This window comes from Echinops telfairi, unplaced genomic scaffold (assembly GCF_000313985.2).
Source record: "Echinops telfairi isolate 266 unplaced genomic scaffold, ASM31398v2 ScPeMD7_2010;HRSCAF=2546, whole genome shotgun sequence".
NCBI lineage: Eukaryota > Metazoa > Chordata > Mammalia > Afrosoricida > Tenrecidae > Echinops > Echinops telfairi.
The window spans coordinates 22,824,021-22,836,012 of record NW_022105908.1 but is presented as its reverse complement, the minus strand read 5'-3'; the positions used below and the strand labels follow the sequence as shown (position 1 = coordinate 22,836,012).

The window sequence follows — 11,992 nt, the reverse complement described above, 5'->3', positions numbered from 1 at the left end:
TTGATGCCTTACCCCTTGCACACATGCACACCATGTTGATGCCTTACCCCTTGCACACATGCACACCATGTTGATGCCTTACCCCTTGCACACATACACACCATGTTGATGCCTTACCCCTTGCACACATACACACCATGTTGATGTCTTACCCCTTGCTCCTTACTGAGGGTTCTGAAAATTATGGGCCATTTCAGAAATGTGCATGGAGAGGGAAATCCCCACTGCTAGCTCGACCCCTCAAATGCGACAGAGGGTTCTCTCCTGCAGTTCTGATCCAAGCACAGTCCCTACGTCTGCTGCACAGCATCACCTGCTAGCTGCATGTAGCAACGCCAAGCCCGCATCCCCCTCCCCTCCAGGACGTGTGAAACCAGCACTTCCGGGGTCCAGCCTAGAGTCTGTGCTCACGCACCCTTTGGGGTGGTTCCTATGCACATGCTGGTGTGGAAAGCTGGGGAGCGGGGTGGTGGTGCAGGACGCTGCTTTCCTCCCTCCCCCCTGCGGCTGGGCCTTACCTTTGTTGTAGAGGGTTCCGTCAAAGTAATAGCTGCCCGTGTAGAAGCCGGTGGCGTGCTCGATGAGGTGCCGCGCCCATGTGTTCCCGGCTCCCGGGAAGCTGGACAAGGCCACAAACACTTTGGATTTGCTTGGCAGGAACTTCCGGTCTGTGCACCGAGTGTCTGAAACCCAGCAGTGGTCTCAGGGTTACTCAGGGAGCCCCCCGCGGAGGACCTCCTAGGTTAAGACTCCCAATGAGCAGGTGGGGCAGCGGAGGCCCCTGGAGGGGAAGGAGCTGTCCCCTGCAGCCAGGCGGCACACGCTTGTGGTCGGAGACAGAAAAATCTCAGCAACAAGGTTGCGCCCTGGGCACCAGTAGAGGTGCGAGTCAGGTCCTGTGGCCCTCGGCCCCAGCTCTGTCCTTATGGCCACAAACCCGGGTCCCCTCAGTCACAGGGGAGGAGGGCGACACACCCGGCTACCTCCAACCACGAGCCAGGGCGGGACTCTTTCTAAGAACATGACCTCTCGGCATCTCCCAAACCCACTGCCATGGTGTCCATCCTGACTCGTCGCCCCTACAGGGCGGAGCAAACTGCTCCCTAGGATTGCCTAGACTGCCCATCTCTGCAGGAGCACGCAGGCTCAGCTTTCTCCCTCGGAACAGTTGGTAGGTTTGAACTTCTGGCCTTGCTGTTAGTAGTGCAAAGCAGGGGTGCTATAAGGAGCCCATGAGATCCCAGGCCAAGTCCTAACACACCTGGGGTTGTGTCTAGTCATAGCAGGGGCTTCAAAAAGGCTGGTCCCCTCCCCCACCCCCACTCCCCTTCTCTCAATTCCTGGGGTTAGCAGGGACAGGCCAGAAGTCTGCCTGGTCCACAGCCTACACACCCTGCCAGGACCCACAGCCCCATATCCTGAAAGCTCCTCCCCACCCCACAGGCCAAAGGTCCCAAAGAGTGGTGGCAGCAGGGAGCTCACCTTGCACAGGTGTCTGGTAGACCTGGCCGTAGGGCCCCTGCTGCTGGGCCTCAGGCTCCTGGCCGCACAGGGTGCCATCCACTCCATCCCGCAGGTTGAACTGGGGCGTGGGGTAAGAACAGTAACACTCCCAGCCCCTGAGGATGGCCAAGGGGAACTCCTGCAAGAATAAGCCGAGAACGAAGAGAGATCCCTTGATGAATGTGCTGGCTGGGCCTTTCCCCGCTCAGGTACTGGGCGAGTGCCACCGGATATACTGTTACAGGTGGCACCCGGGACGAGCGCCCAGCCTCCCTTCACCTTCTCTCTGTCCTCACCCGGGAGAGACAAGGGGCCCCTAGACAGGACTCTGCCCTCCAGAGTTCACAGCTGGTCTGGCTGTCAGGCACACGGTCAAAACCTAAGTGGCAACAAACCGGTGACAAAGCTATGTCACTGGTAGTTCCAGTACCGCAGGTCCGCCCTGCTGGTGAACAGGTTACAGCCGAGTTCCCAGACTCAGACAGACTTGGAAGAAAGGCCTGGTAATCTACTTCTGAAAACCAGCCCACGGAAGTCCAACGGCCCACAACAGAACACTGTCGGATCCGGTGCCGGGGGATGAGCCCACGAGTTTGCAAGGCACTCCAAAGGCACCGTGGTCATGGATTGGGAAGCCGGGGCAGCTCTGGACGGTGTGCTGTTGGGTTGTATGTGGGGTCACCGTGAGCTGGGCCTGACTTGACAGCCACTAACAACAACAACAAGGTTGTCGTATCCACCGGGCACACTGGCGATGAGACACTGTCACCTAGGCATCCTCAGCTTCCTTACCTTCAGGGGCCACACCTTTCTTTTTTTTTAAAGCAGCGAAACTCACTGCCATAGAGGATGCCGACTCACAGCGCCTCTCCAGGACAGGGGAGAGCTGTCCCTGTGAGTTCCCAAGACTGTAGCTCTTGACAGGAGTAGAAAGCCTCCCGCGGAGTGGCCAGTGGGTTCGAACAGCTGCCCTTGCAGTTAGCAGCGCAACGTGTAAACCACCACACCACCAAGACTCCTGGCATAGCACCCTCAAAATTTCACCCACCCATGGATCCTACAGGTCTTTTGGTGGTGGGCACCCGTCCGGTGGTTCTGAGAGAAAGTACCTGGCAGTCTGTTACCAGAAAGATGACCGTCAACAAACCCAAACCCCAAACCCACGGCGGCTGCATTAGTCCCAACACATAGCCCTCTGACAGTGCAGAGAACTGCCCCACTGGGTGCCCACACTGTCCATCTTCACGTGGGCAGATAGTCTCGTGGTTATCCCAAGGACTGGCTGGTGGGTTTGAACTTTCAACCTTGTGGTTAGCAAACTTGCTTGAAACCCATCAGGGTTCTGTCCTTGTAAAGATTACAGCCTCGAAAACTCCATACAGCAGTTTCATGCTGTCATCTGGGGTCACTTGGAATGGCTTCCATAGCCCCCAGCAGCAGCAGCAGCAGCAGCAGCAGCAGCAGCAGCAGCAATAGCCCAAGCAGCTTGCAGTCCACTGGCCCATTTTGGGGTGGAGAGAGGGGCAGTATGTGTGTGTGTGTGTGTGTGTGTGTGTGCACGTACTCGCACTCAAGCATGGGGGAGAAATGCAGGGGGAGAACACAACCTCTCACGGCACAGAGAAGCACTGCACAAAACCTACTGTATTTTTTTTTTCTTTTTGCCTCCAGCGATCTCATAAATAAATAAATAAAAGGCGATCAATAGCGTTTTCTGAGCGTGGCTTGGCAAAGCGGAGGCTCTTGACACTGAAAAGACAATAGACACAGCCTCTCAGCCAAGGGAGGGCGGGCATGGCGCGGGAGGGGTGCTCTGAGGAGGCCGGGGGAGGAGGAGGACGGGCTGCCGGAGGCTCCCTGTCCCAGCTGGCTGCTCCTACATACAGAGGCTGGTGTGTCCTCCCCCAGTGTCAACAGGCCCCCTCCCCCCACCACACACACACACACACACACACACACTGCTCAAGCCTTCACATCCTTCCAGTGCCTCAGGATTAGGGGCAGTTTTGCCTCTGCCCAGGATTTTTCCCGGGTTCAGTGTGGAGATGCTTTGAGATGGTGGGAGGCGGCTTTCCATTATTCACACACTGCACTCAAAGCCTCTCTCTCCCTCTCTCTCCCTCTCTCTCTCTCTCTCTCTCTGTGCAACAGCTGCTTCTAGAACCCAGAGCTCCTTTTCACATCGGAAGCACTCTTACATTCTATGGGACCATAAGCCAGTCATCTTTGGGGTCCTCGGTTTCTTTATCTGTTAAATGGGCAGATTCCTCGAGTCTGTCAGCCTGGAAGAGTCAGGGTACCTCAGTTTTCTCTGGTCCCTCCCACTGGTTTCCCCTGCCCTCTTCCCCACAGTGCAGAGGGGAATATCAGCGAGACTAGGATATTTCTGCAGATGCCAGACACTCCAATTTCTCCAAGGATGGAGGGTGGGGTACGGACGTGCTTTGGGTATCTGTGGGCTCTGTGTCCAGCGGGACCAGGGCACAAGCACAGGGTGGCAAGAGAAAGTGCCCGGTTTATAATCCCGTCAAATGCCAGTACCACTTCAACTGCCGTGTCACCCTGGGCAAGTCCTGATGCCCGTCGGAGCCTCAGTTTCCTCGTCTATTGTTAGGTACCTGAGTCAGTTTCACGCACAGAGACCCTGCTCACCACGAGCGAATCACTGCCAGTCCCGCACCATTCCCACACCTGCTCTTATGTCGGAGGCCCTGGTTGCAGCCACTGTGTCCATCCTTCTCGTCGAAGGTCTTCTTCCGTCCCGCTGCCCTCTCCTCTACCAAGCACGAGGTCCTTCTCTGGAGACTGGGCTCCCCTGACAGCATGTCCGAATTACATGAGACCAAGTCTCGTCATCCTTGTTTCTAAGGAGCACTCTGGCTGCGCTTCTTCGGAGACAGGTCTGTTTGGTCCATATTCTTCACTGCCACCATAACTCAAATCATCTGAGAGGTGGGATTCTGTGGCCTGCCCCATGGAGAGTGGGGAGGAGGAAGGAAGAAGTCTGAGGCCAGCCATGAAAGGAAACGCTCATCTATTTTCCCCTAGTTCAGCGGGCCCTTCATTGTATTGGAAGCCCGGCCAAGGACACGCCTTTGACCCTGAGTGGTTTCCTAAAATCTTTCGCCTTGGCCATCGGCAAGGCCTAAAACTCAGACCAAGCAAAGGGCTGATGCCCCTCCCCCAAGGACCCTTGGTGTCCTGCTCCTCTGGACCAATTAGCTCCAGAGAAGCTTTGCTGCAAGGAGTCAGTGGGCTTGCAGTGAGCCACCGGGGCTGCAGTCCTGGCTCTGGCCTCGCTCTCAGCCACAGCTCCAGTGACTGTCAGAGCTGCAGGGCGCCCCCCTCTCCCCCAGGTCCCCCTCACAGATGCCATCAGACTTAGGAGGAACCGGACAAAAGGCTGTGGAGCCTAATCAGCCTCTTCAACCAGATTCTGCCCCCCAAGACCCTCAGGCCATTGCTCAGCAGAGAACCAAACCCGAGACTTGACCCTGGATCGGTGCCTGGATGGCTTTTCTGGAAACAAGTCCCCCTGCTGATGTGAGCCAGTGAAAACCCATCGTGAGAATTGCAACCAGTCTTGCCATCACCCTCCGTCCTCTCCACGGGGCCCTCTCCTCCAACTTCCCCCAGGCCAGTGCTGCTGTCCCTGCATCCCACGGGGTTCCTTGAACCTCGGGGTCTGTGCACCTGCCATTCCCTCTGCCTGGAATGCTCTTCCATGCAAATATCCTCCAGCTTCTTTCTCCCTTAAGAGTCTTCCAGTCCTCTCCTGGAGCAAGTCTTCCCTGGTCACCCCATGCCCCAGCTCCATCTCCTCCAGCATCACTACCTCCAGCCATACACGCTACTCTGCTGCTGAGCTTTAAAACCATTCTTAACTGAAAACCATTTTAATTTGAGATGACATGCTCTGATCTGTGGTGGCCCATGCAATCGATACTGATGAATGTCCATCAAGACACGTGGCAATTCCCCTTGAGCCCCAGAAAGTCTCCCCATGACCCTCCCCGTCCACCCTCCCTCCCCCAGGGCAGCAACTACTCTGATCCCCATCACTCCAGATGCGTCTGGAATTCGTGTAGATGGAGTCATATGGGATTTATCTATTTTTGCAGCTGACTTCTTCCACTGGAGTCTTGTTGGCCTAGTGGGTTACAACGTGGGCTTCCAACCACAAGGTCAGCAGTTCACAACCACAAGCTGCTCCTGTAAAGATTAAGTCTTGAAAACCCACAGGGGCCATTCGACTCTGTCATTTAGGGTTGCGATTCGTGGGAACAGACTTGATGGCAGTGAGTTTCCCCTGACCTAAGGAGCATGAGAAGCACTGTGGGTTAGGCCGGCAGTTCAAACCCACCAGCCGCTCCCTGGGAGAAAGATGTGGCTGGCTACTGTCATAAAGGTTTACTGTCTTGGAAACCTGAAGAAGCAGTTCCGCTCTCCTCCTTCAGGATTCAGGGTTCACTGTGTGTCGAAATTACTCAATGGCAGTGGGTTTCGTTTCTGTTTTTCCCTTCCATTCAGATAAAACACCCTTGTGAAGGCCAACCATGCTTATATATCAGTGCTGTCCCTGTGGTGGCTGACATGTTCCATCCCATGGCAGACCACAGATACTGGCCCACTCACCTGCTGGCGGATACCTGGGCCTTGTCCACGGTTGAGTTCTTATGCGTCAAGCCGCTATGATCATTCTTATTTAAAACTTTTAGTCTTTCCATCTCGATGAGATGAATTCCTACCTTCCCGGTTTCATTTTTCTCCACGGCACTTTGACCACTCCATGGACTCGATACTTAACTTATTTTATCTGTTGTAGTCTGCCTATCCCCTAGCATGTAAGCTGGGATTTCTGTGTGTTCTGCTCATGCCTGTAGCCTGGCGGCTGAGAACAGCATCCAGCACACAGCAGATGCTCAATAAATGTTTGATGGGTGAGTCAACGAAGGGATGCATGAGCAAACAGATGAGCACACGTCCGTTGCAGAAGCTGACGACCCCAACGCTTTTGGCCACGGACTTGGGTCTGACGCTTGGGTTGGCCATCTGGTGGAGCGCACTTGCAAACCCAAACTCCCACCACCAGGAACCCTGGGCTGGGGCTGGGGTGGGGGCTCAGCGGTGCCGTGGTTCCTCGGCAGAAGACGGCAGTGTCACCAGCAGGATTCACTGGCTCTGTCTCCCTCTTCAGCTGTGCCATCGCTGTGACATCCATGACTCACAATCTCATACCCCTGGGCTGGAGGCACGGGGTTGTCCCCCACTGGTGACCCGACCCTTTTGGGCTTCCTTGAATTGACGAAACTGTCAAGTTCCCGGGTGTTTGCAGAGCGGCGGGAGAACTGCAGACAGTCATGTGGTTTTATTTACAACATAACCGCTTCGGCAACATCACTGGATTCTGAAAACACAGAACAACTTTCCGCCCCTTGGGGATGTCTAAGACATGATTTCCATAAAAATTAAATATTGATGAATCCTATCCCTTTGCCAACTCGCCCGCTCTCTACCGCCCCCACGATCCCAAGCTTCTGGGAGAAAGAGAGCAGAAAAGATGGAGGGGACAGAATCAGAGAAAGCTGGGACACAGATGTGGGCTTGTTTCGATCTCACAGATGAGGGTCAGAGAGGGTGTGGGCTCAGCCTGCTGTGGAGGACAGAGGGGCTATGCAGGGGCTGGGCAAGGGCTCAGCCAGCATCAGGGCAGGGTGGGTTCTGTACCTTAATCCCGCGTCCACACTGAGCCTGGGTGTCCAGGGTTGGGGCTCAGGTAGAAACAAGGGAGAGCTTAGCCTGAGCTCAGGGCAAGATGGACACCGCATGGTGATCCTGTGTCCAGCCTGAGTCTGGCTGTCCAAGGTCGAGGCTCAGGCAGCGCCTAGGTGTGGGTTCAGTCTATGCCTAGGGCTGGAGCCAGGGCTGGGCCTGAGACCTGGGCACAGAGTCAGTGGTCTAACGTCAAACAGCAGGGGCAGGGCTCTGAGAGTGGTACGATCCACCTGCAATGGCTTGGTGTGTGGCTAGGGCCAGAGAGGAGAGAGACATTGCAACAGGCAAGGAGCAAGGCCGCTCCAGCACACTGGTCCATCTGAGCCTCACTGACTCTCTTGTAATCCCTCTTTGAGCACTTTTCTTAGGATCTCCAGGCATGCCTATTAGTAGAGATTTCAGAGTCGAGAGAAAGGGAAATTGAGACCCCCAAGAGGTAGAATAGCTCTACCTCTTTGGGATCCATGGAATTGGAAGTCATCTTCCTACAAGTCCAGTCCAGGGATCTCCCACTCCACTCCTTAGAGGCAAACACACAAATGCAATGGGTTCTCAGTGACATCGGGGAGACAGAGTGGGGTTTCCCGATGAGCCTTCACCGTGGAGCCAGGTGTGAACATTAAAGACACCACAGGGAAAGGAGGCGCCCATGACGGTAGCTGCAGGGGTCAGGGAAGGGGCCAGACTTTCACGGTGGGGCAAATCTCACGCCAAGTGAATGACACGGTGACCCAGAGCTGTGTTCCCTCGGACGACGGCCCAGGTCTCCTGCATGTTGGTGTTGTTCAGCGCTGAGTCAGTGCCTCAGTTGCAACAGAAGGGGGCGCTGCCTGGTCCTGCACCATCCGCACAGCTGCTGTTCGGCCGAAGCCCCGGTGTCAAACCATCTCTTTCTTGATTCTATTTCACCGAGCGTGATGTCCTTCTCCAGGGACTCCTCCCTCCTGCGGACACGCCGTCTTCACCCTTCTCGGGAGCATCTTGGTTGCACGTCTTCCAAGGCAGACGTCTGTATTCTTCTGACAGTCCGTGGCACTTTCACTATTCTTTGCCAACGCATGGTCCAAACGCATTTCTTGTCCAGCGGTCTTCCGTAGCCGCTTTCCAGCATACGACGCAATTAAAATCACCATGACTCGGGTCGCGTGCACCGTAGTCCTCAGTGACACCCTCGTGCTTCAGCCCTTTAAAGGGCTCTTGTGCAGCAGACTGGCCCAATGCAATACATCCCTTTGATGTCTCCAGGGCTGCTCCCAAGAGCCTTGATTGTGGCTGGAAGCAAGATGGAATCCGTGATGACTCCCATCTTTTCTCCATTGAGCACGACGTTGTCTGCTGGGCAGGCCGTGAGGACTGAGGCTTTCTTTGCCACGACGGTCCTCCCTACTGAAAGGTACAGTCTTTGATGCACATCAGCCAGTGCTCCAAGTCCTCCGGACTGTCAGGCAGCAAGGAGGCGTTATCTGTAGACGGAAAGCTGTTAATAAGCTCGCCTCCAAACGTGGTCCTGCATTCTTCCGCCAGTCCAGCTCATCAGAGGACTTGCTTAGCACACACATGGAATAACCTCACAAACTCACTCCCATCGGGTCGACACCGACCCACAGGCACCCACCAGCACAGGCTAGAACTGCCCTGAGTTCCCAAGAACGTCTTTCTAGATGCGAGCAGAAAGGCCCTTCTTGGCCGAGGAGCGGTTGGTGGTTTCCGACATCTGACCGTGGGGATTGCAGCCCGAGGCGTCACCACGATCGATCGCACCAGGGCTCCCAGATGGAGCAAGTGCAGAGAAAGGACCCAGGCTCCTAAATGGGAGCGGAGAAGTCTGCCACGGAACCGCCTGAAAACCCAGGCTCGGAGCAGTCCAACCTTGGACAAAGGTGAAACGGTTTGCCCCCATCAGCCCACTAGCCCCCTCAAGACAGACAGCCTCTGCTGGGATACACAGCAGTGTCCTGCACAGCAGCTGGCCAGCCGCGCGCACACGTGACTACGTGACTTTCTCTTTCACAGGTAGAGAGAGTCCTGTAGCGCTATCCTTAAATGAGCAAAGGCCCTTAGAAGACAGGCCAAGGGGGAAGCAGCCAGGGCATTAAGACCCTGCCTGCACAGCACAGACACCCACACGAGGCTCAAAGAAGAATCCCACCGTCCTTTCCCCTCCATCCTCTCCCCATCTGTTGTCACGAGAACTGCTAACAGATTCTGGGAGAACAAACCCGGGATCACACGGCACACGAACTGGTGAAGCTTCACATATTAGTAACCTGTTTGCAGATGGTATTAGATTTCACTCATCAAGCCCCATGGTGGGAATAAGGCACGCTCCCAAAAGGGTCTATCTGCTCCTGCACAAATATCAGGCTTCGAAATGAATCGCCCCAGATCCAAGTTGGCAGCACTTGCAAAAATGCTGCTAGCTGCTAGCTCTGCTCCCTCTCTCACCTCCCAACCTCTCCACGCAGGAGGTGAGAGGTTCTAGGAGGCTTCTGAGAAGGAGCAGGTGCCCGTCCGTCTCCGATCGCATCGCAGACAAGGAGTGAGGACCGTCTCACAGGTTTTTAAGCGCATTACCCTGGCCGGGTCCCCTTTCGCTGGCACAGAGTCAGATCAATAAGACGCTGCCAGCACCCCAAAGGTTATATCCCTGTCACACTAGACTCTCGGAGCAAATTCATTTTAATGAATCAGCCCAAACTGTGGAGGTTACCCTCCCCCCAAATAAAACCTGGGCCACAAATAAAGCTCAGAGGGTGCTCAGAAGTAAGGGTGCTGCAGGGAGGGCCCCACGGCCCCCCACCCCTCTTTCCCCACCTCTCACATCTGCTGCTTTCAGAGCCAGGGCATAGCCAACTCTCACAGAACCCAGGGTGAGGGGCTTCCTCACGCCCAGCTTTAGCTTGGCCCCACTGATCATTCCACGTGAGCATTTTTCCATCATAAAATCCTTGAACACATCGCCAATGGCTGCATTATAGACATCTGTATGGCCTGGGTATCATTTAACCCCTTCCCTGCCACTGGGCATTTCAGCGTGTTCATCAGCCAAAGGACGATGGGTGGGAGGCACTGCTGGAGCGCCCACAGTCTCCAAGCCACTGGCCTTCAGCGAGGAAGGGCTTGGCTATCCTGAACAGGGCAGCAGTGCCAGGCAGCCACTCTCAATGTGCGGCAGGGAGTACGGAACAACCTTTCCCATCCATCGGGTGCCTGGACGCCGTAGGGATGCTGGGCAGATGACCAGACCTCAACAGAGAAGGGAAAATGTGCCTTTTCAGTCTCAGCCAAGAAAGAGCTGGAAGCGGTGACAAGCATTCACCAGGACCATGGCCCAGGATTGCCTAACTCGCACTCCCTAACTCCAGAGCCAGGTCTTTGTTATCTCCAGAAGGGGCCCATAGAGGACCTCTGCCCCCACCTCGCTTCCTTCATCCCTTCTGCACTGCCCTGGTCTCGGGCTTCAGAGCCTTCCCATGCCTGCTGCCCCGCTGGCTGCCTGAGTGCTGGCCGGGCTCGCCCGGCTCCCGAATGTCCTTGCTTCACCCACTCACTCACTGTGTCAGCACAGGGGTTGGGCCCAATCCCACTCCGTGTGTTCTGCCGACACCCAATTTCTACTTTCATGCTGGAAATAATGACTTGGCTGCTCACAGCTGTAGGATGGAGACAATGGAACTTGAGGGCACGCCTACCCGGCCAGCCCCTTCCAACAATCCAGGGGAGGCCGGAACAGGACAGATGCTGCTGCCCACACAGGGCCCTTTCAGAGTGGTTCTGATGCCAGCCATGCACAGCAGTCTAGCCAGGGGCCAAGCCAGGAACCTGTCCTCAAACACACCCACAGGGCCCAAGCCACCAGCACTGGCGGGCATCCTTCAGGGGGTCCTCTGCACAGAAAGGGCAAGCACGCTGGGCATGTGCCCAGTAAGTCTGAAAAAAGGCGGATGATAACAAAGTGTGGGGCTTGTGATCTTGACATTCTGTGTCTGTCACCCTGGGGCGGGACAGCGTGGGCTCAGCAGTAGGATTTCCACCTTCCCTGTGGGAGATCCACATACCCTTCATGCACAGTGAAGGCACAGGGATGGCTGTGAGGCTGGGCAGGCTTCAGTGGAGCTGCTGGACGAAGAGAGACTAGGAAGAAAGGCCTGGTGGGCTGCTTGTAAAACCAGAGGCTGAATCCCTATAGCGACCACAGCGGTCTGATCTGCAGCTGCTCACAGGCATGGCGCAGGGACCACGGGACGTGGGGAGCCTATGAGCTGTGGCCAGCTGGAGGGCAGTTCGCAACAACAACAACCCCCAGGGCACAATTCCCCGGGTGCCAAGATGCTGACCAGGAGCCCTGGAGGTGCCGCGCTTACACGTTAGGGTGTCAACTGGATGGGTGACTGTCTCAGAAACCCACAGGGCTAGTTCTACCCTGTCCCACAGGGTCGCTATGAGTGAGCAGTGGCTCCATGACAGTGAGTTTGGGGAGTTTTAGTGACCAAGATAGAGTGCCATGGGGACATGAACCCATGCTGCTGCTTCCAAGCTCCCCTCTCTGACAAAAAAAAAAAAAATCACTCCCTCCAAAAGTACCCTTCCTCGGAGAGGAACAACCCTGGCACATCCCTGAAACTCAAACCAAACTCAGTGCCACCGAGTCGAGTCCAGCTCCTAGCAACCCCATAGGTCAGGCTAGAACTGCCCCTGTGGGCTTCCAAGACTT

General features: G+C 55.7%; 1 protein-coding gene across 2 annotated transcripts in view; it reads right to left on the bottom strand.

The window, feature by feature from the left end:
* The window catches only part of WSCD1 (WSC domain containing 1), a 45,860-nt gene that overhangs the window by 9,598 nt on the left and 24,270 nt on the right, over positions 1-11,992 (bottom strand). For both annotated transcript variants that reach the window (XM_045293421.1, XM_004716149.2), the window contains 2 exons: positions 1,483-1,642; positions 519-683 (listed from right to left, as the gene is read on the bottom strand). In XM_045293421.1, the coding sequence (XP_045149356.1) occupies positions 519-683; positions 1,483-1,642 (325 nt within the window). The remainder of the gene's footprint in view (positions 1-518; positions 684-1,482; positions 1,643-11,992) is intronic.